The sequence below is a fragment of the Coffea arabica genome, chromosome 6c, assembly GCF_036785885.1.
Source record: "Coffea arabica cultivar ET-39 chromosome 6c, Coffea Arabica ET-39 HiFi, whole genome shotgun sequence".
NCBI lineage: Eukaryota > Viridiplantae > Streptophyta > Magnoliopsida > Gentianales > Rubiaceae > Coffea > Coffea arabica.
Genome location: NC_092320.1, coordinates 5,832,562 through 5,855,367, shown reverse-complemented (window position 1 = coordinate 5,855,367; position 22,806 = coordinate 5,832,562). Strand labels below are relative to the sequence as shown.

Here is a 22,806-nt window from a genome sequence, read left to right as displayed (position 1 = left end):
CCCATAAAACAAAACAAGAGCCGATTCAATTGTCGAGAAAATCTACACTCTATTCTATATATATATATATATATTTTTTTTTTTAGAAAAAAAAAAAATTGAGGGAGGTGTATGTATGAGATGATGTAACCCCTCTCCAGTTTATGCTGATTACTCGATATTCAGGATTTATTAAGAGGAGCTGTGCCTACAATAATACCAAGGTTAGCGTGAAGGAGCCGGTAATTAAACTAATCACGCGGCGGCCCAGTGCATTGTTTTTACGAATTTAAGAAGCGGGGACGGAAATTCTTCCATGGACGGAGGAGTTACGTGTAGTTTCTCTCGTTATTGGCTTTGGAAAGGAGACCCGCGACCGTCATTGAAAGCTACCATTGTCCTTTTTGTTATGTGGGGACTCCTTTTTGTTACGTAGGGACTAGGGAGCGTTCCTGTGTTTCATTTTCGGACTTGGGAGAGAGAGAGAGAGAGATGCATAAAGGTTGGAGTACCAAATAGTAATAATTTTTTACTCAAAAAAAAGTTTTCATTGAACTTGCACGAGAAGGGAAACATAATAAAAACTAGAAATAGTAAAAGAATAAAGAAGCTATAATGTTAGGTGCATTTGGACTGCGATTTTTTGCGGATAATTTATTTAAAAAATCCAGAGTAAATTATTTTATTACCCTCCAGTGGGGTTTTACGTAATGTTAGAGGATCTTCTTAAGGTTTTAAAATAGACACGTAACCCTCCCGTGATTTTATGTAAAGTAAAAAATTTGATGGAATGCACAATTAGTTACGATGTTCATACCAAATACACTTTAAAAAGCGCGTGTGATAAAATTTTAATATTCATGTAATTGTCTTATAATTTGTATATAAATATCCATTTTATCCCTTGTTATTTTTGCATTTATCAATGTAATCTCTTATATTTTTTTTTATACAAAATAGTTAAACCGTCGATTGATTTAGCATTTAAGTAATGGCACCACTAGTATTTCAGTTAACGACGTTACATAGTCTATTTTCCGTCAAATGTCCCCTTTACATAAAATCATAGGGTGTAGTGTCAACATTTTGAAATGTTAGAGGAGTCATGTGATAATAGATAAAATTACAAGAAATTATATGCAATTTACCCAGAAAATCTTTCATTGAACTTGCAGGAGAAGGCAAACATAATAAAAGCTCATATTTCAGACTTGAAAATTGATTCAACAAAAAGCCTTGATTGATGATTATTGAAGAGAGCTAATTAAGGGGAGGGAAGCAAAAAGGGGCGTTGACAACAAGCTTCAATTTAAAGCTACACCATTCAAAACATACACATTTTTAGTAATTTTAGGCCTTTAGTCAGTATCAGTTCCTATCAGTCATCTTTAAGCTAAAAGGGACGGAACATGCAGCCCCTATCATACCAATTATTGCTAGAAAAACACCTCTTCCTTTACCTTATACTTACTATGGAGGGATACCTCCTTTTTTTTGTTTTCTTTCAAGAAATGATAAGCAATATTATTAATAAGATTAATCTTTTCTGTGCAGACAATGTAATAGGATTAATCTTTCTTACGCTGACGGTGCTGTCAGCGTTGAATGGATGATTAATATATAAAATTTAAATTTAAAATTTAATTTTTATACATATATCATAAATTAAATTATAATAATATATTCACTATCAGTATATATAAGATTTACTCTTATTAATATTGGGTAAACTTTACTAGGGAGGGATGTAAACCAAATAAGTTTTTTTTAAGATTTTTGAAACTGAATTCAAGTCATACTACCGTGCCCGTCATAAATCCTCACCGTTGCGGGGGGATGTAGATTCACTAAACGAGGTGCTAAAAAAAAAGGGGCATTCTATAAATTTATAAATATTAACATTTTGAGTACTTATCCTCGGGACTTTCTTCCAACATACCGGGCTTTTTTTCCCCTCCATTAAAGAAAATTTTAGAGTTGCATGGAGATAAATCATGTTGTACATATTAGAATGATCGATCACATAAAAAACGTTTTTCAAGTCCATTTGAGTCGCCTTGCTCGTGGTTAAACCCCAATTCCCGAGTCCACTTTTTTCTCCGTAATTAAAGATACAATTGAGGGTAAAATTGGACTCATAAACCTAAGTACTGTGTTCTATGATTTATGACGACCCGTATGTATGTATATATACTGCCTCACTTGAAAAAAAAAAAATCATCCCGCTTGCACCCAAAGCCTCAAGCTTGCATTTTCGGTCACCGGACAACTGGGGAAGCCGGGCCTGCCTGCTGCTAAACTATTAGACTCCCACACCTGAAACCACCACCCACCAGATGAACCCCACCTCAAAACCCCTACTGCCGTCCTCCGACTCCTCCACCGCCAAGACTGATGATCAAGGCGGTGCTACCCCCAACTTTTCCATGTTGCACCCCGACATCATTGAATCTCACATCCTCACCCGCCTTGACGGGCCCAGTCTCGCCACAACCAGCTGTTCCTCCGCAACTCTCCACCGCCTCTCCGCCCAAGAACACCTGTGGTCTCAAATATGCCGCTCGACGTGGCCCTCAACCGCCTTGCCACGTGTCTCCCGACTCATTTCCGCATTCCCCGACGGCGGCCCTCGCGCCTTCTTCGCAAACTCCTTCCCTCTCCCTCTACCGGACCCCACTCCCGCCGCTTCACGCTCACCGCAGCCGTCGGAATTGATCTCGGCGGTCGATATATACTACAGGAGCGAGTTAATCCTCGCAAAGGTTGAGGAGACGGAGACCGTGACCGGGTGGTTCCGGTGCTCTCCTTTTAGAATTGACCTGCTGGAACCCAAGGACGTGGTCCCCGCACCAATAAAACACCCGGAGGGAGACAACGACAGCGGGACGTCCCTGATGGAAGACATGACGCTGAGCTGGATTTTGATAGACCCAGCCGGGAGGCGAGCGGTGAACTTGTCATCCCACAAGCCCGTTGCGGTGCAGCGGCACTGGTTGAGCGGGGAGGTGCAGTTGCGGTTTGCGTCAATCCTGGTGGGTGATCATAAGGGGCCGGCGAGGGGTCACGTGCAGTGCGGGGTGGTGGTGACGTGCGGGAAGTTGGAGGGAGGGGGGATGCGGGTGAGGGAGGTGAGCATGGAGATGGAGGACATGGACGGGATGCACTTGAATGGGAAGGACAGCCTGGTCATTTTGCACAGGGCTCTGGAGGGCAAAAGGGGAAAAGCGAGAAATAGAGGAGAGGAAGGGAGGAGGAGGTACGAGGAGTACGTGGGAATGAAGAGTGAAAGAAAAGAGCGAAAGATGAGGTCAGAAGGGGCATTGGATGTAATGTGCGTGGCTTCTGGGGTAATTGCATTCGTGGCCTTTTGGTGCTGCGTTTGGTGGAGATGATACTACTCTCTACTAACAAACAACTGATCATCCATCTCAAATATAGGATAATACTAGCGTTAGTGTGTGTGTGTCAGTGTGTGTGTGTGTGTGTGTGTGTGTGTGTGTGTGTAGAGAGAGAGAGAGAGAGGGAGAGGGAGAAATTTAGATTGGTAATTGAGAAAAAGAAAGGATAAATAGTAGTACTAGTAGAGTCCTAAAAGGAAGGAAGGAAGGAAGGAAGGAAGGAAGGAAAGAAGGAAGAATTCCAAATTGCAAATACGTTGTTAGCTTTTTGTTTGTAATTGTACAGAGGAGGTGGCGGGCAATAGGGATGAGGAGATCAAATACTGTACTGTGTTTGTGTAAGGCGGAACGTTGGATCAAAAGCGAAAATTGGAAGGAATGAATCCAAAGCTGAAGAGGAGCTTCAGGGTAGGAAAGGATGTTTACCTAAAGATCTTGCAAGATGGTAACACTACTTACTATATGTTCAATGAAAAGTTGAGCGGGTAAAAGAGAGAGGCGCTGTGATGATTCTTTACCATCCCTTTCTTTTTCTCTTGGCTACAAAATCAAAAGAGGAGAGACGAAGTCTGTAATTAAAAGAAACAGCAGTAAACCCACCCGTCTGTGTCTGTCTGTGTATAGGAGGAAGGGAAGGAGCATGAATGCTGGCTGCATCATCTTCTTCACCAGTGACTCACCGCACACAAATATGATTATGATTATGATTATGAATATGAATGCGCCTCTCCTCCGACCAACTTTTCTCTGCAATCATGCATATACTTAGTACCACGAAATAAATCTCGGCCGCCTCGGTCGGGACAGTTGCAACTTCCCCATCTACGAAATAAATCTCTGGTTTCTACTGTTCAATGCAATCTCCACGACTTAAATCGACATGGATCCTCGTGTCTCATGTCCAACAAACAAATCAAAAAGAAGAGCGACTTGATAGCAACATACTAGTAATTATTATTTCCAACAAAAACATTAATTAATTCAAAAAAGAAAAACAACAAACCCTGCAAGTAACATCTCGTACGACGATCTTGAAAACATTAATTGACTTCAATTTGCCTCTAATAGTAGTGTCATTGGCCTGTGGCTGGTTCAGGGGGCCCTCGAGCTATTGGCGTTCCCCCACCGAATCCGGTTCTAGGTTTTGCATAAGCCACAAAGATTACACGCCCATTCAGTGCCTGCACCAACCAACTCCAAATACTTAGCTCTTTTGTACCCAGAATTTTCCTTTCCTTTCCGTTTTTGAAATGAAAAAAAAAAAAAAACCATGGAGTTGGAAGTGATCGGATGGGAAGAGCAAGAACCAGAGTACGAGGCCATAAAAGAAGTACCTTACCTTTCCGTTCAGTTCTTTGATGGCATTCTCTGCTTCGTCTTCTGAAGCGTAAGTAATAAATCCAAAACCCTTCGATCTTCCGGAGACTTTATCCATGGGAATTTTAGCTATCAAAATCACACTGTCGTTAAACTCAAAGTTGATGAAGTTTTTAATCGCACGAGCAAATACTCTCTAACAACTACTAAGTACTATCAAACTAGCTCAGCACACCTCCTACAACTTGGCCATACTGAGAAAACGCCTCTGACAATCCCTTTTCTGTTGTGTAATATGAAAGTCCTGCAACACAGCACTAGCATAAATTTTCTTAACGCTATGACTAGAAAATCATCCAAATAAGGGCCAGCATTCGAAAAGTTCCAGGCAACTTAGAAGTCATATTTTCTGGATCGGAAGATCATTAAAAAAAAAAAAAAAAAAAAACAGCAATGTCCAATAATGAGAATGCTGCAAATAATGAGCTGATCATTACAGATATGTTTTGGCCTCTGACATCACAATTTCCAATTCCATCAACGGCAAAATGTTCAGCTCTAATTTTCAGCTAAACATCCTGTGCTTCCAGGAAGGACCGAACTAATTGAGGTTGCGACCTAACCTAACCCAGCAGAAATGGGAAAGTGAAGATATCAAATTCCTTCTATACCGAAAATTTCAATCTTTTCCATTTGGATGCATCCACAGTTCATAACAACTACCTCTCCGTCGCTTTCTAGGGAAATGAGTTTGGCAAGAACTTGTTCAACTCACTCATTGCCAATAAGAAAGAAAACGATAACAAAGCTGTGTACTCTGTACAGTACAGCAAACTAGTTACGAAACAATAACAAGTAAACAGAAAATAGTAGTATGCTTATCATGGAAATGGAAATGGAAGCAAAGCTCAATGACGGATCAATACACAAACCGTGAAGGGGGACACAAGAATCAGAAAATTTATTTCAGTTGAGATTGAAAAATAAGATATCCATCCTTCATCTAATTACCAATTTCATGTTCCCTAGGGCACAGAGTGAGATAGTGATGACAGCAGATGGGCCGGAAAAAAAAAGAGAGGCTAACGCCAACGATTCGGCGTCAGTTATTCTCAATTCAATTTCAGAAGCCATTGAATTTCAAAAGGACGCATTCGTTATTAACCCTCCATGTACCCTGACCACAATTGTTTTTTATTTTTCATACGTTGACAGCAGAACCCAATACGCAATTTCTCAGTATTATAATTCTGAGTGATGTTATTTAAGAGCATGGTGGGGAACCGACCTCCAATGAAGAGCTTGGAAGCTATGCCTCTGCGCGAGATGAAAAGGGCAGGAGAAGGAGAGGGCCATGATGATGATAGAAAAGTGGAATTTCGACAGTTGGGTTGTAAGAGATGACCGACTAAGTTGTTTGAGAGTTTTCTGAGGGCCGCCATTTCTGTTGATCAAGCCGTCGCTGCAACACCTCCAGCAGAGCTCAAGGGGATTACCGTTCCGTGCTGCCTTCAGGTTGATCTTTGTTGGACTGGATTGTTGGAATGATATGATCCAATCGAAAAATAGTGACAAAGTGAGTGGGCTGTCTACGAGTTGTGACCAATTTCCCATCCGTTAATACTGGACTACACTTAATGGGGGTGTCAAGCAGCCCCCTGGGTATGGAGTGCTAGGGCTGTATACGAGTTGTAACCAATTTCGGACCATTATTGGGACGGATTTGTTTACGAGAACAGTTTTAACTTCGAAAATCGGTTATTGTATTTAGCACATTCTTCAGTGAAAATTTTCAACCCCCACCCCAATCTATTCGGCTTTTGGTAATTGAACTGAAAGAAGGATGAGGAAAACATTAGGCAGCATCCTGTTCGAATCAATGCTTTGCCATGCCTCTAAAAGAAAAGAATAGTAAACGAACTAATGAGTGGGTGGGATAATTTCTGGTATCCTGATTCCATAATGGTGAAATAGGAAAATTGACCAGATTTCCATTTGGGCTTTTTTTTTTTGTCAATAATTAAGCCTATCCCATGGGCAAAGAACAATTGGCTTATCAATTTATAATTTAACAAATCCGACCTCAGCAACCAATGCCTGTAGAGTAGGACCTTCACCTAAGGTGCAACTGGAGTAATTTACCTCAATAAACGCAAGTTTGAAGCCTCTGCGGCTCTGCCACAATCTCGCACAAATGTGTGGGAGCGCTGTTGACTTCCAGACTATACGACTTAGGCGCATTCTCATCCGCAAGGATCAACAAATCTGTACCGCTTCCCTTGCCCCCCCCCCCAAAACCCAAATGGAAAAACTAAACAAAAATATCAAATGGATATGCAGTTCCCCTTTTCTTACAACAGCTTCGAGCTACTATACGCAATCAAATCCGCGCCTTAATTTTTACCTGTTCTATAGTTTGTCAATCTCCCCATTAATCATAAAAGAAAAGATGAAGCAAATGAAAGTTAATAAACTTCAAATCAGCTCAATTAATAAGTTGAAACGATGAATGGTGACAACTGGATTTTCTCTGATACCCATCCTCTTTGCCATTGTTGCCGCCACCTTTTGCGAACTAAATTGGACAAATATATCTCTGGAAGCAATCAAGCCACAGCAAGAGGAATCTATACATCTACTTGTATACTCGCTAGGACCCCTAAATCAAATTGTTCATATCATTATCAACAATTGCTAACACATACCTGAAACCACTGAGACAGCAAGAAAGGATAAACCACAAACTTCCACAAGAATATCCCCTTTTGATTGAGCAGGCATATACAAACTAACCACACACAACTATATTTTACAAAGTTATGGTTACAACGATATCATGACTGATGCGCTTTCAGCAATGCTTGGTAAAACATGTCAATAAATTGGTTATCCTGCCACAAAAAACAAAAAAATTTAAAAATTTAAAAAAAAAGAAACAATAAATAAATACAATATGATAAAATAATATATCTAACTACACAACTACTGTCCTGATATGATTTTATTTAAATTTTTGCTTAAGATTATCGAACACTTCAAAACTTGAGCATATGCTGGTGTATCCATTCTTATCGGGATTTTTATTTTATTACGTTTCACTACATCATTCTAGCTCATTCATCACACACACTTTTAGCTTTCTAAAATTACCTCCATTAGCTACCATACAATGTAATACATCATTATAATAATATCCAAGTGAAGTTCTATATCATTCACGTCATCGCAAAACAGAAGTAATTTTATCGCAATGACATCCAAACCTTTGTGCCAAAACTAAAACACATGCAAATTTTTTTAATCAAAATGAAAAGACATCAAAGCAAAGATGTTTTTGCTGATATTGACAAATAGGATGAAGATGTCGAACAAAACAAAAAATTTGGTAATAAACGAGTAAATACCTGAACAAGCATTAGAAGTGCATCTCTAACTTTTTCCCTTGTCACAGGTCCATATTCTGTCACAGTTGTGGGATTTGCAGTAAGAGATGGAGGTGGTGTTGGAGGAGGGAATGGCTGAAGCATTGGGGTACCATGCGGACGCTGCAGGTTCAATAGAGGATGAAGAGCAGGAGATGAAATAGACGAGACAGGTGGGATCAACAATGAAGACGATGAAGAGGTTACAAGAAAAGAAGAAGGCTTGACTAGATTAGCAACTCTATTACTGCTGATATGGTCAGATCCATCATGCGTGGTCATCATTGGAACTGACGAAGAGGTTCCAGAAAATGGTTGGGCTTGGACAGTTGGAGCATAAGAGGGGGTGACATTTGAGACATGGGATAAAGGAGCAGTTGGTGCACTAGTATGATAAAGTTGTCCGGATTGTAAGCCCTTTGAGAAGCTATTTTGCATATTCATAGCCGTCTGCAAACAATTGTCAAAAGAAATAAGTGTCTATAACAGTGTAATCCTACATTCTTGCAAAGAATCTTGATCAATATTCACTTTGGAAGCAGATAAGACTGTATCATATGCATGATACAACAAACATAGTATGTGTAACAGATCAGTTGCTTTGCTTAAATTGGATGCATGTAATAGCTTTTTCGACTTTTTAGCACCTAAAATTAAGTTATCTCCTTATTTATCAATTCAGCTTATATACCATTTAATTACTATATGATCCAGAGTAAGATATGATTAACTTATCCAAGAATCCTCACACTGAAGAAGTTTTCAAAAGAAGAATCCTCAGGCTGAACTGATGAAATGGTGGGATTAACTGATGGTTCCAGTGGTCCCTCAATCACTGCACTTGTTGGCACTGCTTCAAGTTCTTCAAACTCACTAAAAGAGGGATAAAAAGAACAAAAGGAAAAATGAGCACTTGATATAACAACCAACAGATTGTCCAAGCAGAATATTCTTCTGCATGCTATAACACTTTATTGGCAGCACTGATGACATCAACCAAGTCACTCAAACAAATTTAGGTTCTTCACTTTGCTTCACCCGGTCAAAAAGCAAACAATAATACTAGTATTAAACAAATGGAGACAGAAGGGGGGCAGCAGGAGACAACCGCCCCCTCCCCCCAACTCAGGATCAGTCAGCCCTTTACTCTATTTCCTAACAGGAAATAGCAGGCTGGTAGCACCAAAAAAAATCCCCCATTTAAGATTTGCTTCATACCTTTTGGTCGGAGTTGCTTGTGGCTTTGGAGGAACTTTTGAGTATGCATTTAGAATCCTGCATCAGAAAGCAAAGTCAACTTGTCAAGGGCACACATTATCTATTTATGTATACAGACACCAACAATAACACCCCTCTAGAACACATTTACTCTTTAAAGAATATCCAAGAACATTAACTACAGTACCATTGAGTACGCCGATAAAAAGAAAATTATTTTTGTTTGCTAACCAATAATGAGTCTGTCTAAAAAATGCCAAGTAAACATATTGCATCACTGCAAACTGAAGGTGTGTCTCTCTTCATTTATTCAGGAAGTAAATAGGGTGGGTGCAATTAATACCAAATGAAATACTTCAACATACAAATCAATTACTTATAACCTTTCATTCAGCGCACAAATCTTCTATATAAATCTAAGACCGAGAAAAGGCAACATGGAGCTAACAGGGTAAGAGTGACAGCAAGTCGGGATAGTGAAGGAATAAGATAATACCTAGTGAAGAGATTGGCAACCTCTTCACATTCCACAGTATTGTAGAACCAAATACCGTTCACTTCTTGGGCAGCATTACGGTATAACAAGTATGGAACTTGAATTTCAAACTCAAAATCGCTCAGCAGATCCTCCACAAGATTTTCTGACAACATTAAAAAAAAAACGTCAACAAAAGCACAAAAAGATTGGCTTAATGACATCAAGAAAGCATCAAGATATTCCTGTGTGGAATGGGTGTTATTCTGTTCAACTACTGATCAATCTCTTAACATATCATTGAAGCTGGCAAGCGGATACTCTCATATTTCAAAATCCAATGTGAAAAGGCAATGAAGGGGTTTGTTTTAACGAGCAATAATATTTGGAATTAAACAATCATCATTAGTCAGAACCTCAAACAAGAGATTCACTCACAAACAAGAAGCAAAAAATATAAGAACATGTACAACGTATGCAAACCTGTACTCAGCCGGTTCATGACAATGAACTGAAACCGTGGCTGTGTGTTCCTGATACAAACAGTAAACAATCATAATTGACGGTTGACTGCTAATCAGCACATGAAATGAAAGATTTACGGTTGAAAAATCAAGATAACCTCATGTAGTTGGACTATCACCTTTTAACAACAAAGAGAGACCCTTCAACATCCTTTCGACTCTGCAACCAAATCGAAAAGAAAAACCAAAAGACATCAGAGATGGAAGCCCCAAGCATCCATCCGTTGGTGCTGCCGCCAATGAAAAAAAAAAAAACATATCCAAACTCCATCGATTGAGTGTAAGAAACAGATACGACACTGGCAACTTCCTTAAGCCCTGCCCATCACTAGTTTCAACTCAGTTACATCTGGTTATATCGCACATGTATGAATAAAGGCATGAGGCTCTTAGGCATTAGTAGTATCCTCAAGTGCATTCGATCTAACAAGTAATACTATGGAATTTACCAAATTCTTGGAGAAGTAAGCCAATATCTACCAGCCTTGAAAGAGATTAAATAGGGCGAGTAAAGTAAATTGCACCAGTAATCTAAAATTAGTAGCGGAATTGAATTGTTACCCACCCACTGATTGAGGTCGAGGTTGAATTCGTAGAGAGTGACGTGAGCAGCGATCATCAAGATCTCTTCAATGAAGGGGTCAATTCTTTGGAGGACCGTGAGATTGAGCTTCTTAGTGCAGTGCTGGTCCAAATTAGGAGTCAGTTTTCCGGTGAGCGAGGAGGTCGTTGAAGTGGACAACGACGACGACATCTTCTTCTTCTTCTTCTTCTTCTCCAATTCTACTGACTGTTTTGAATTCCGGAAACGGCAAAACCCTACTTACCAGTAGCGTAATTACTGGAACCGAAACCGAGTTGATCTATGGACTGCCCAGGACAGAAATAAAATTTGGTAGGAACAGACTCCCGAAATATATATATATACATACACATATGTAAAAAAGATGTCTCTATCTATACAACACATTTATTGACGGACTATACGAGTATTTAATAGTAAACTTGATCGACTTCGCCGCTGAGGGAGACAAAAGGCCGAAGTTTGGGGGAGGAATTATTTATTTTTCTATTTTTTTTAACCCTTTCTTACTGTACTATTCTTCTTTCTGGGGAATAGTGAGCTACTAACGATAGAGCAACTCGCACCTTGGTTGGGGCCTTTGGGCTTCCATTTTTTACCCCCCCTCTTCAGGACAGCTCTTTGGGCTCAGACCAAATTGCAGTGTCCACCAAAAAAAAAAAAAAAAGAAGACTGGGGATTGTCCCAATTGGTTATAGCCCTTCGCTCGGTAATTTAAAGTATCCCATTAAAGATCCAAGAAGACAAAGGAAATAATAAAAAAGAAAAAGAGGAAGAAGAGGAATCAAAGTAGTTGGAAATAATTTGAACCACTTAGGTCTGAGAAATTAGAATCATGTTTCATCTCAACTAGCCGCTTCAGTTCCATCTTAAAATGTTTGCACAATTGTTTTAGAACCTCTTATTTATGTTTTACTTCATTTTGTTGGGCAAAGAGTTGGAAGCAAAATGCAAAACACATATTGGTAGTTTCGATCCATTTCTTTGGCACAGGGACAATAATATTTTGTTCTTAACAAGCAGTTCTCGTGAATACAGCAAATTGAATTGCAATCTTTGATCAATAAACACAAACTAGTTTGTCTTGTTTCCCCTCGTCTTGACTGATCAGGTCCTTGTTAACCAGAAAGAGCTCTCAAGATTAACAACCACAACACACAAACACAGAGAATTAATACAATTGGATAATTGAAGAAAACAGAGAAATGGTTGATCGACCAGTAAATTTGATCATATCTCCTGGATTAGTAATGTTTCCGAAGAGCCATAGCAGAGAGCACCACCAGGAATATTAGGAGGGCGACCGTGGTGAATCCTGCAATTACAGATCCACTAGTCTTTTGGCAGAAATCAGTGAACTGCTGGCATATTGCAAGCCAGTTTGCATTTGAATTTCCTTGGTGAGCCAAGTAGACCATAGCTGCCGCTGCAGCCGAAGCAGATGCAGCCAGAGTTAATGCCAGCTACATGGACAAACACACGTAACTAACCAGGATCAGTTCGGTATACCAAATACCAACACGATAATTGATAAAGAAACCAAAACCGCCATGAGATATGCAGATCTACATATAGGAGCTTATTCAATTACCGTATCGAAGATGATTAAGAGGAGCCTGGGTGCTACTGCATGCGGACGAGCAATGCACACTATGGAGAAGGGTATGGATAGGGCAAGGTAGGCACAAACTATGGCCATTCCGATCACAAAGAATCTGCGTACAAATTGACGGCATGTTCAGTTGTAAAGAACAATAATCTGAATTTGGTAGCATTTTAAGTAGGCGTAGACAGCACTGGAAGCAGTATCAAGGAGTGGGGTTGTTGAGGCGACTTACGAGAAAGTTGGGAGATCATCATAACTGGCTTGGAACTGGAAGAATTGAGTGAAGAAAGGAAGAGTTTGTTCGGCGGTTCCCATGGAAACGGTAGCGCCTAAAGCGGCCGCGGCAGCACTTACTCTGAGGATGAGGTCGAATATTGCAATCCCCCTCTTGTATCCTCCTGCCTTTGCACGCTCCGCCGGACCTGATCTTCCTCCCAGAAGTGGCGCCTTTCCTTTCCTTTCCCTGCCGGTCTCAGCGATGTCAATCTTGGCTGACTCAGATTTCTCCATTTCCAGACTTTGTTGGCACTCGAGAGATTCTTGTATGTAATGCGCGGATATTTGACTAACGAAATTAGAGAGGGAGAGGGAGAGGGTGTACAAAATGCAACTTCTTCTTGCTTCTGGCTTCGCTAATCGCTTGTTGATGAGAATGCAAGAGAATGGAACCTTTATATAGAATAGAAGACGGAGATGCAAGTCAATCAATCAATGATTTCTAACTCTGGTAGAAAAGTGGGAGGCCAGCTTATGATTCGCTTAATGGAGCAAGAAGAGTGGAATTATTATTTGCATCGACCCCTGAATCATAATGCAATAGGTTATGATGGGGTGGGTGTTCATATTAATTTTGATGATCAGTACAATTGTCTTTAACCGATTTGAAGTCGAATCATTTATCTTTGGAGGCTGAAGGCGCCAACGGGACTGCCTAAACCTCTCGATGCACGTCAAAAGCTCTCGTCATTCGGGGGGTAAACATCTCATAAGAACTGGGGTACAGGCGCCACTCATTAATTCTTTATTATTGTGTATCATCTATCTTCTGTATTTAGTAGTATTAGAATGTAACATGGAGGGATGGATAACGGTTTTTCTCAAGACAAAAACTAATCCAACTTTTTTGTTTTGTCTTTCAGAAAAAATTGCTACTTTATTTGCATGATTAGTCAACTAAACAACGAGCTTCTGCCGCCCTAATCCATTATGATGGACTTTGATTCTTCGGCTCACTTTTTCTCCTAACCCCTTCGTGCGCTCCGGTGTTCACGGACACCATTTTGTAAGATTTAACTTGAAAACGATTAAATTTCACGCTTTGACTATCGGTGGACTCTGCATAGACTAAATGGATATATAACTCGTCGAATGGCCCTATTTCGGTCAAACCATTCACAAGTTATTATGATGGATTCCCGCTGACCGATGGAGGGTCAATACAGTCAAGAGCGCATCTGATAAATATTCACTTGAATAAATTCATTTGCATAAACCAAAAATCCACAACAAATTCAGTTCTCTTTTTTCTTTGGGTTTTCCCTTTTTTCCCACTTTGGGGCGAGGGAAGGGGCTTATTGTTGTCTTGTTTTTGTTTTGGGATTTTTTTTGTTGGTTTTTTTTTTTTTTTTTGTGGGGGGGTGGGGGTGGGGGTGGTGGTTGATACATAGAGAGTGTTGAACATTATAATAGGAATAGAAACGAAAGCTGATAATAATCGATGTCAGGACCTGGAAGCACGCCTGCCCTATTCAGATAGCTAAAGGGGGAAGAAAAGGGCAAAAAAAAGCGAACTACTCGCAACAGACGCAAATCATAGAGGGGAAAAGTAATCGAGGCGACTTCACTCACCACACACTCACAGCGCCTACAACCTCCACCCACGCTGAGCCAGTGCTGTTATCACTTGAGCAGCTGCCTCCTCAGTATCATTAAGTGGAACGTACTTCCATCTTTCGGACATCTGAACCATATAAGAGGACAAAATTTTGGAAATTACATATCAACCGTCATGAGTATATTTGCAAAAGAAGCGGTCTGCAATGAAGTCAGTACGCTTAAATGGGCGATAATGTAGTATTCACTTCCATTGCACAACACTGTTAATGCAAAAATACTTAGCTGAAGCAAAATACTTCACAAATTGCATGGACGAAAATGGATGAAGGAAACATGGGACCAAAAGCAAGTGTCAAATAACTCTGCCCCACACCCCCACACACCCCAAAAAAAGAAAAAAAATGGAGCCATCAGATTTTAGAAGTTCATAATGCTTCCCAATTCCTTCTACTTATGATAACCACGGACTGAGGTTGCAGGAATAGATAACTCACATCTTCTTCACCAGTAAATGGTCGAACAGCTCCCCGATCTCGCAGAGATTTGTGAAAGTCTGCAAACTTCCACTTGCACTGCTCCGTCCCAATAACATAAACAGGCTTCCTGCAGCAACAATCTTTGAACTAGAAACAAATAAACAATTTAAACATATGTAAAGGACCTTAAAACCCTCAACTGGAGAGTTACCCTGTGCTGCAAGCCTCGCTCAACATACTAACTGAATCAGCTGTAACGACAAACGCATCACCCCAAGCTAAATGTCCCATATGTGGATTTGGATCTGACAAGTATCATATTCGACAATATTCACAAAGGCATGATTGTCCAAGTGCAAAAGACTCCAAATTTACATAAATTAGATATTGCAAAAGGTATGCCAGATGTCCTACTTTGACATCTTCATTCAGTGGACTTTCTAGTAATACCTGTTGCCTAAAACGATTTTCATTTGTCTAGACCTTTTCTAAAGAACCAAAAGCATAAATCTGCGTTAAAAATAGATTCATCTTGCTCGCTTCTGATATAAAAAAAAGCAAAACAAATTAAAGAAATATGGAGGAGTGGAATCCCATTAAAGAGGTTCAAATCTATTTAGAATTCTATGGATCCTTTGATTGCTGTCCTTCGCCCAATCTTCCAAATAGAGTTTCTCAAGGGGATGATCTTTTGTGTTAAAATACCGAGAGATACTTGTGTGCACAAGATATGCATAGACTGGCTTCTGTACTTATAATTTTATGTATAGCAGATAAACATAGACCTAGTTGTTGATGAATTGTATCAATCTACATTTCTCATGAAGGAAAAGGTGAACAAGCGTAGGGAGTACCTTGACCATTCCAAATGTAAACTTTAGGATGACTTCCAAGTTCCCTGACGAGGATGTCTGATACCTGTTTACTAGAGCAGTTGCAAGCTTTAGATCTATCAGCCAAATGGACAGCAAGGGTCCAGAGGAACATACCTTCTTTGGAGTTCTACGAGAAAAAGACACTCTTAGGCTGCCACAAGTTGAGAGAACATTCAGCAACAACGAAATTAGCTGCTTAGCAAGATCTACCCCATATCCACAATGGCCTGCATTTGTAAGAACACTAAAAGTTACTGATTATTGCAATGGGAAATTTTATTCTTTATCAAAGAAAACAAATGAATACCAGTATTCCAACAGAATAGATGCTTCATCTAATTATCTTGTCCTTAGATTTAACAAAAGCTATAAAACAGGTGCTAGTGCCAGATGGAGAATCAGTTTCAAGTAAATAGCAATTTTAATTGTATAACATAACATGAGCCTGGTCTAGATTTCTAGTTATGAAAATAAAAAAGTAACACACTAAATCGTATTCTGAGTAAAGCTAATGTCTCACAGTTCCAAACGCTTCAGACACCTCAAGCAAGGAAATTTATAGTCAGATTAAATGGAAGATAAACAGAATATTTCCAAATTCCATAATAGCAGTATATCCTGTATGAATGAAAAAGATAAACAAATGCAACGATTCCCAATCAAGGGATGGCCCCTTACTGAAATGCTCAGACATTGATTTCTCATGGCAACAGATAAAAGCCACTGCTGATAGGGAAACATAAAACTTTGAAGAAAGCAAGTACTTGTACACGTGCTAGACTACATGCCTTCATTCTGCATTGATAGGAGAAGGCTGAGGTATCCAAATTTTGAGACTATCATTGAAGAAAATAAAAGTGGGTATTGAGAAGAAACCTGTGGTCAACAAAAGAGTGACTATGTTACCCAAATGTACGATGAGGCCAAAAAACTCAAAATCTTTAGGTAGGTAACTACTAGATGGATGCAACACCGTAGTTAAGGCACTAGTCTCTCATGGAGAAAACAAGCATTCTCATGCTTGCAGCTAATTCATCCTCCCAGAAACACACAGAATTAGAATAATATTGCGCAAGAGAACAACCATGATATAACTAAACTAAATAACTTTAACAAGAAGACAGATGATTTTTTTAGTGATACCCAGAACACAAGGGTCAATTATACTGACATTACAAGGCTCAAATGCATGAGATTACCAGTAGGCCCCCCAATGTTGACAACAACCAATGGTTTAGGCAGTGGAGACAACTCATCATGCCAGAGAGACGCAGCTCTGTGCAGTGCAATAGAATCAACCTGATGCAGAGCGCCTATGGTAAGTACCTGACATACCACATTGTGATTGCTTCAGAGTCAACAAAGAATCCAAAAAGCTGCATATAGAAGTTCATTTGATGAAACTAATCTGGTTCAAAGATATATCAAGCACATACAACTTTTTGGTCAGGAGGTTCACGAGGAGTTATCCAACCTCGAAGAAACCAGGGAATCTGTTGCTGTCCCTCAGGTGCCAAGGGATAATAATCATGACGAGGCGTGACCACTAGATCGAACCTATTTAGTTTTGATCGGGGATGTTGAATCTGAAAGCATAACACAGAGGCAAAGTTATTTATGAAGCAATGCAGCTGCAGAAGTCCACAACTCACTTTGTAAACTACATAAACCAAACTATCTTGCTATTGATTTTGAAAAGAGAAGGAATAGACGAGAACCAATTAGGTTGACAAAATGAGATAATCAAGTTAGACATGCCAGCCCTGTTTCAGGCAAACATGGATAGAGAGTTAGAGACACAACCATAAAGAACAGACTGTAAAGATTGTATGAGCCATCTCGAACCTGAACAACAAAAACATTTTCCGGAGCTAATCGTTTTATAGAACTAACAACAGAAATAGTATCCCGCCCTGATGCAACCACCAATGTAGGGCCATCCCTAGAAATTTTAATTGAACACACTAGAAAATTAGATAGAACCCCAATAATTAAGAGGAAAAAAAAAAACAGAATCAATTTAGCAGCATTCATATGCTTTAAAAGTTGATGATAGAATTCAGAGTATAGTACAAATAAGCCTGAGATGAAGTTAAAACTAGAATCATAGTCGACAAAGATCACCTGAGATAAACTGAACACGACACAAACCCCACCTCCAAAAAAAAAAAAAAAACCTCAAACACGCACACACCCCCCATAAGCATATCGATGGAGGTACGATCTTATTTAGTCCACACAAACAAGAGAAACCAGACATATATCAGGGGTAATGAGTAATTTCAAGTAAAATAAATGGAGTAACCAAAAATTGAAGTAGTTGAAACCAAAGAAAAAAAAAAGAAACCAAAGAGCAGAAATACATACTTGTCCAACGTTTCCCGCGCCAGTTTCGCAATATAATGTGCTTTAGCTTCTGCAATACCCGAAAATCCTGTAACACGAAATCTCTTCACGACATTATGAAGGTTTTTATGAAAGGAAACTGGCAACCAGCGAAGCCAATCATTAATTCCTCCCCTGGGTCTAGTAACACGCTGCAATTAAATTTCAAGTGAAAGTAAAACTCAATTTCAATTTAAAAAAAAGGAAAAAAAGAAGCATTGGTTCTAGAATGAATGTACTGAATCTCTAATTTCGTCAAATGATTTTACTCTTACGTAGAGAGTGTGAGAGAGCCCCAAGGCTCGAACCAAACCGAGGCATTGGTTCTCCGCGCCGGCAATACCGTTGCCGATTATAACCGCTCTCCTGATTGTTGGCATATATAGGAAGGACGGATGGCTGGACGGGTAAAGGATGTAAATGGATGGAAAATTTGCAGAAAGATGGTACCGTAGATATTCTTCCCAGTAGAGGTTTTGGAAAGGGTTTTAGCGAGGGTTAAGAAACAAACCAGTTGACTTTGAGAACCGAGAACGCTAGCTCAAAACGACAGCGCAGTGTATAAGCGATGGAGAGCACGACTCGAAAACGCGAGACGCAAACAACGACGGAACCAAAATTGATTGAGAAAAAAAAATAAAGTGCTCTCGACCCTTCAGTAATTTCATCTTTTTTTTTTTCTCTTTTTCCTTCTTGGTTGGTTTTTTTTTTTAGGGTTGTTATCACTTTACCCCCTTAACGTTTGGTACTACTATCAATTTCCCCTTTAACGTTATCTTTTAGTTATTTTACCCTTAAAACTAATGATCAAATTTAACGGAGTTTGTTGATTAATGCAAAAAGACATGTTTGGCCCTTAAAATTATTATCACTTTACCCCCATAAAATATAGTCTCATTATCAATTTACCGCCTAGAGTTTTTTTTAAGTAATTTATCCTACCATTAAACCAACTTAACAAGTTAAAAAATTTTAGAAGAAAATACCCTCCTCTTTGCATAATAAAAATAATAAAAATTTTAAAGTGACTCTTCTCCTTTTAGTATCAAGAAAAAAAGTCAAAATATTAATTTCTTTCTTCTTGACAATTTTATTAATATTGAAAAAAAATAGAAAGATGGAAAGGGGGAAGGGGAGGGGAAGCGCAATTCTTTTTTAAAAAATTACAAATAAAAAGAATTAAATACTTTTATTATTTTAAAATTATTTCACTTTTTTTTTACCACCAAATTCTAATTCTAATCTCGATAACCTTAAAGTAATATGATAATGTTAGACTTTTCTTTTTTTGCAAAATCTAATTTTTGGTCTCCTTCTTTCCTATCTCTTTTTCTTTTCATAGTATTAATAAATGTGAAAAAAATGAAATTTGAGAAAACCCTTTATTTTTATGTTTTTCGATCTCTTAAAGTAAAACAAAAAAAAAAGAATAACATTCCAATTTTTTTTTATTTTTAATTATATATAAAAAGGGTAACTATATTTAAAATTTTTTGACTATACTAGTTAGATTAACGATGAGATAAAATTGTTAGAAAATAATGTTAGGAACTAAAGTGATTGTATCAGTATAATCTAAATGAATAAAGTGATAATAACAATGTAGTAATGTTATAAAATAAAACGGTATGTTTGTCCAAAATTTTTTAATATGTTGAATTGAATTACTTATGGAAGTAAAGTAACTAAAAGATAACGTTAAGAGGTAAATTGATAGTAATGGTATAGTTTAAGGGGGTAAAATGATAATAACCATTTTTTTTTATTTTACATAGCTTCAGTGCTTCACCCTTCATGTACTAAAAACAAAGGGCATTGAAAACGCCAAAACAATAAAAGTTGTACCATTAGTTTCATGTAATTAGGTGTATTTAGATTTGATACAAGCTCATTCTTAAGAGAGACAAACAAGCCTAAATGAAATTAATTTTTTTTTATCAACTTGTACCATTTATTTTGTGTAATTGATTCGACTCATTTTTCCTTTTTTACTTAAATTACTAGCATCAGAATTGAAAATGTATAAATAAAGAATTAATGGAAAAAGCATGATTTATTTGTTTCAACCGGTGACAAATATGTTTCTTTACGACATAATACATACTAAACTATGTAAACATCCGCCCGATGGTATCATTATTGAAAGAAATTACTAAAAGCAAGAATTAATACTAAATAATAACTCAGCTCCTTAATTTAAAAAATGTTCGTATTTTATATCTATCGCTTGGTTACGCCCTTTTGCTGGTTGTCTTTTTAAGAGTGGACTGATTTATTGGGCTAGTGTGATGATCTAATTGGGGGTGTCATTGATAATTAGCGCTGTATGTTTGAGTAGTCCTCTCAAGTCTAAACAGTCAAAGCCTCTGAGCATTGGAGGAGGAGGAGGAGGAGGAGGGAGAGATGTGGGCAAGCTCAGAAGGAGGAGCCCCGGAGGTGACTCTGGAAACCTCCATGGGCTCCTTTACCCTCGAGGTACCCCTTCCTACTCCTCCATTTTTTCTTTTCTTTTTTTTTTTGAATCTCCTCTTCCCTTTTCCCTATCTATGCATCTCAGTTCACACTCTTGCCCTAACATCAATATTTTTTTACTAATAATTTTTTTTTAAAAAAAGATGTACTACAAGCACGCTCCGAGGACTTGTAGGAACTTCATAGAGCTGGCTCGTCGAGGCTATTACGACGACGTCAAGTTCCATAGAATCATCAAGGTTGCTTTCTATCCCCATTCTCATTTTTAATTATTTTTACTCCCAAATCCCATGTTAAATACTGTTGTTAATTTTCTTTACGTAAAATAAAATAATACGATTGGATGCTTTATTGTTGGATATTGTGAAGTAGGATTTCGTAGTGCAAGGTGGAGACCCTACGGGCACTGGCCGCGGTGGCGAATCCATCTACGGGTATGACCTATTTTCTTCCGTTCGTTTTGGGAGGGAGTCGTGGTATAAATTCAATGTCATGAAATTTTTTCTGTTCTAATTTTTTTTTTTCTTTGCTTTAAGAAAAGTATTTTTTGTCCTGCTTTCACCTGGTGAAGTCTAGTTTGCGCAATAATCAAGACTATATATGTTTGGTACACGTGTGTGTTTGATTTTCTGTTTGGGATAGTCTTATTGAAATACATGGTTTCTTGGCTGCAATTTGCGGTATGCATTGATGATTTACTCTACATATCAAATGGATTCCCTGAAGACATTTGGATATAACTAACCTTGTAGTGGGGTTGTATAGTCTGCGCTCGATTTTTCATTATAACTCCTCCTCGTGTTTTGCTATGGATTAGTGTTTTCGACATAGACCCTGGAAGGATGTGATTGTAACTTCTTATGATTGGCAGTCCCAAATTCGAGGATGAGATTACTCCGCAGCTTAAGCATACTGGAGCTGGTATCATATGCATGGCAAATGCTGGTCCAAATACTAATGGAAGCCAGTTTTTCATTACCTTGGCACCTGCACAGTCACTTGACGGTAATTTATGCTTCCCCTCACGTTACAACCAGATTTCAGTACTAAGTATCTCCCATTAATTATTGTAACTTGCACTTTTCATCGATCTCTATTAGCCTACTTTTTTTTTTTTTTTTTTTTTCCAAAGGCAATTCTTCATGCTGGGCACGAATGTTGTTTCTCAACTGATTTGAGATGGGCAAGCAAAACCCATGTGTATCTGCCTTCCTGTAGTAGTGCAGAATTTTCCCCTCCTCCTTCCTCATTTGGTGCTTCTTTTTGTTTTTCTTTTTCTGGGGGTGTTGGGGTTCAATTTTGCATATGTCTCCCCATGCTGCATGACTCATGAGCTTACTTGTCCAAAGTCCCAAATTTCTTTTTCAACATCACCTACTGGTCCAGTCCGTGTACGAATCATCAGCAGTTGATGAAGACTCGTATTTTTTTGTTTGGGCGCGCAGGGAAACATACAATATTTGGAAGAGTGTGTAGGGGAATGGAAATTGTCAAGAGACTCGGCAGTGTTCAGACTGACAACACGGATAGGTTTGTCTTTCTTGATCATGTTATTGACTGCTTCTCTTGTGCAGTGTAAGGAATGAACCGTTGCTGTTCCATCTCTAGCCATAGACTCATAGTCCATCATCGATTCATAGATTTACCCTTTATTTTTTATGTTAGCAAAGATTTTGTGAGCGGTTGCATTTTTTCAACCGAGCGTTAGATCTTTTGATCTAATTCTTTAGCATTTTGAAGTGGTCGTTGCTCATCTATTTGCAAAAGATTACAAAATACTAATCGGCATTGCGTCTCCTATTAAATATTATTTCCTTTTTACTTGAAGTTCCCCAAATTGCAGTGAAATAGCAATCTTTCGTGGACATTTAAACTGTCTTGCGATTTCTTTTACATCTTGCTTTCTTAAGCTGTATAGTTGAAATTTTTTATGACTTCATATTTTCTTATTTATCAGACCAATCCATGATGTGAAGATACTGCGGGCTGTAGTCAAAGATTGATGTATATCGTGTGGCTCGAGTATTCGAGGTTCAGCAGTTACAAGTAGAAACAAGTGATTGAAATTCAGAAGTGTCAAAACTATTGGTAGGGTTTTTTTTTTTGTTTTTTTTGAATCGAAGGGGGAAAAAAAAGGGAACTCTTTGGAAATGTTGCAACGGATATACTTTGAAAAGGGTTCAATTTGTGGTTCCATTTTGCTCTCTTCATCATCTGATTTTTGGTTTTCCCTTATTGTT

At 38.6% G+C, this 22,806-nt stretch overlaps 6 protein-coding genes across 8 annotated transcripts; 2 read left to right on the top strand and 4 right to left on the bottom strand.

The window, feature by feature from the left end:
* Positions 1-2,178: 2,178 nt before the first annotated feature.
* On the top strand, positions 2,179-4,117 carry LOC113691309 (probable F-box protein At2g36090). Its single transcript, XM_027209408.2, has one exon. It carries the CDS (start codon positions 2,316-2,318, stop codon positions 3,369-3,371), a length of 1,056 nt encoding a protein of 351 aa, XP_027065209.1. The 5' UTR covers positions 2,179-2,315; the 3' UTR covers positions 3,372-4,117.
* A 175-nt stretch (positions 4,118-4,292) lies between these two features.
* Positions 4,293-6,247, bottom strand: LOC140008348 (small RNA-binding protein 11, chloroplastic-like). 2 transcript variants are annotated; one of them, XM_072052362.1, is made up of 4 exons: positions 5,983-6,246; positions 4,930-4,998; positions 4,717-4,823; positions 4,293-4,558 (listed from the first exon to the last, which is right to left on the bottom strand). In XM_072052362.1, exons 1-4 carry the CDS (start codon positions 6,134-6,136, stop codon positions 4,451-4,453), a joined length of 438 nt encoding a protein of 145 aa, XP_071908463.1. In that variant the 5' UTR covers positions 6,137-6,246; the 3' UTR covers positions 4,293-4,450. The 2 variants fall into 2 exon arrangements, with proteins under 2 accessions (XP_071908463.1, XP_071908464.1); XM_072052363.1 differs by having other exon boundaries at positions 4,432-4,558; positions 4,712-4,823; positions 5,983-6,247.
* A 912-nt stretch (positions 6,248-7,159) lies between these two features.
* On the bottom strand, positions 7,160-11,301 carry LOC113691307 (mRNA-decapping enzyme-like protein). Of its 2 annotated transcripts, none has more exons than XM_027209407.2 (8): positions 10,899-11,301; positions 10,453-10,493; positions 10,293-10,342; positions 9,831-9,975; positions 9,335-9,391; positions 8,866-8,989; positions 8,099-8,566; positions 7,160-7,585 (listed from the first exon to the last, which is right to left on the bottom strand). In XM_027209407.2, the coding sequence occupies exons 1-8, from the start codon at positions 11,085-11,087 to the stop codon at positions 7,529-7,531; spliced, it is 1,131 nt and encodes a 376-aa protein (XP_027065208.1). In that variant the 5' UTR covers positions 11,088-11,301; the 3' UTR covers positions 7,160-7,528. The 2 variants fall into 2 exon arrangements, with proteins under 2 accessions (XP_027065208.1, XP_071908462.1); XM_072052361.1 differs by having other exon boundaries at positions 7,160-7,353; positions 10,899-11,259.
* A 552-nt stretch (positions 11,302-11,853) lies between these two features.
* LOC113692192 (casparian strip membrane protein 1) lies at positions 11,854-14,113 on the bottom strand. The gene is made up of 3 exons (XM_027210559.2): positions 12,755-14,113; positions 12,508-12,631; positions 11,854-12,379 (listed from the first exon to the last, which is right to left on the bottom strand). The coding sequence occupies exons 1-3, from the start codon at positions 13,030-13,032 to the stop codon at positions 12,161-12,163; spliced, it is 621 nt and encodes a 206-aa protein (XP_027066360.1). The 5' UTR covers positions 13,033-14,113; the 3' UTR covers positions 11,854-12,160.
* Positions 14,114-14,193: 80 nt separating this feature from the next.
* On the bottom strand, positions 14,194-18,699 carry LOC140008347 (mitochondrial fission protein ELM1-like). Its single transcript, XM_072052360.1, has 10 exons — positions 18,370-18,699; positions 18,077-18,246; positions 17,555-17,651; positions 17,146-17,295; positions 16,909-17,035; positions 15,824-15,936; positions 15,689-15,752; positions 15,046-15,139; positions 14,853-14,961; positions 14,194-14,482 (listed from the first exon to the last, which is right to left on the bottom strand). The coding sequence occupies exons 1-10, from the start codon at positions 18,472-18,474 to the stop codon at positions 14,387-14,389; spliced, it is 1,125 nt and encodes a 374-aa protein (XP_071908461.1). The 5' UTR covers positions 18,475-18,699; the 3' UTR covers positions 14,194-14,386.
* Positions 18,700-20,387: 1,688 nt separating this feature from the next.
* On the top strand, positions 20,388-22,762 carry LOC113692668 (peptidyl-prolyl cis-trans isomerase CYP18-2-like). The gene is made up of 6 exons (XM_027211144.2): positions 20,388-20,569; positions 20,710-20,805; positions 20,939-21,000; positions 21,438-21,571; positions 22,012-22,096; positions 22,524-22,762. Exons 1-6 carry the CDS (start codon positions 20,498-20,500, stop codon positions 22,567-22,569), a joined length of 495 nt encoding a protein of 164 aa, XP_027066945.2. The 5' UTR covers positions 20,388-20,497; the 3' UTR covers positions 22,570-22,762.
* The last annotated feature ends 44 nt before the right edge of the window (positions 22,763-22,806 follow it).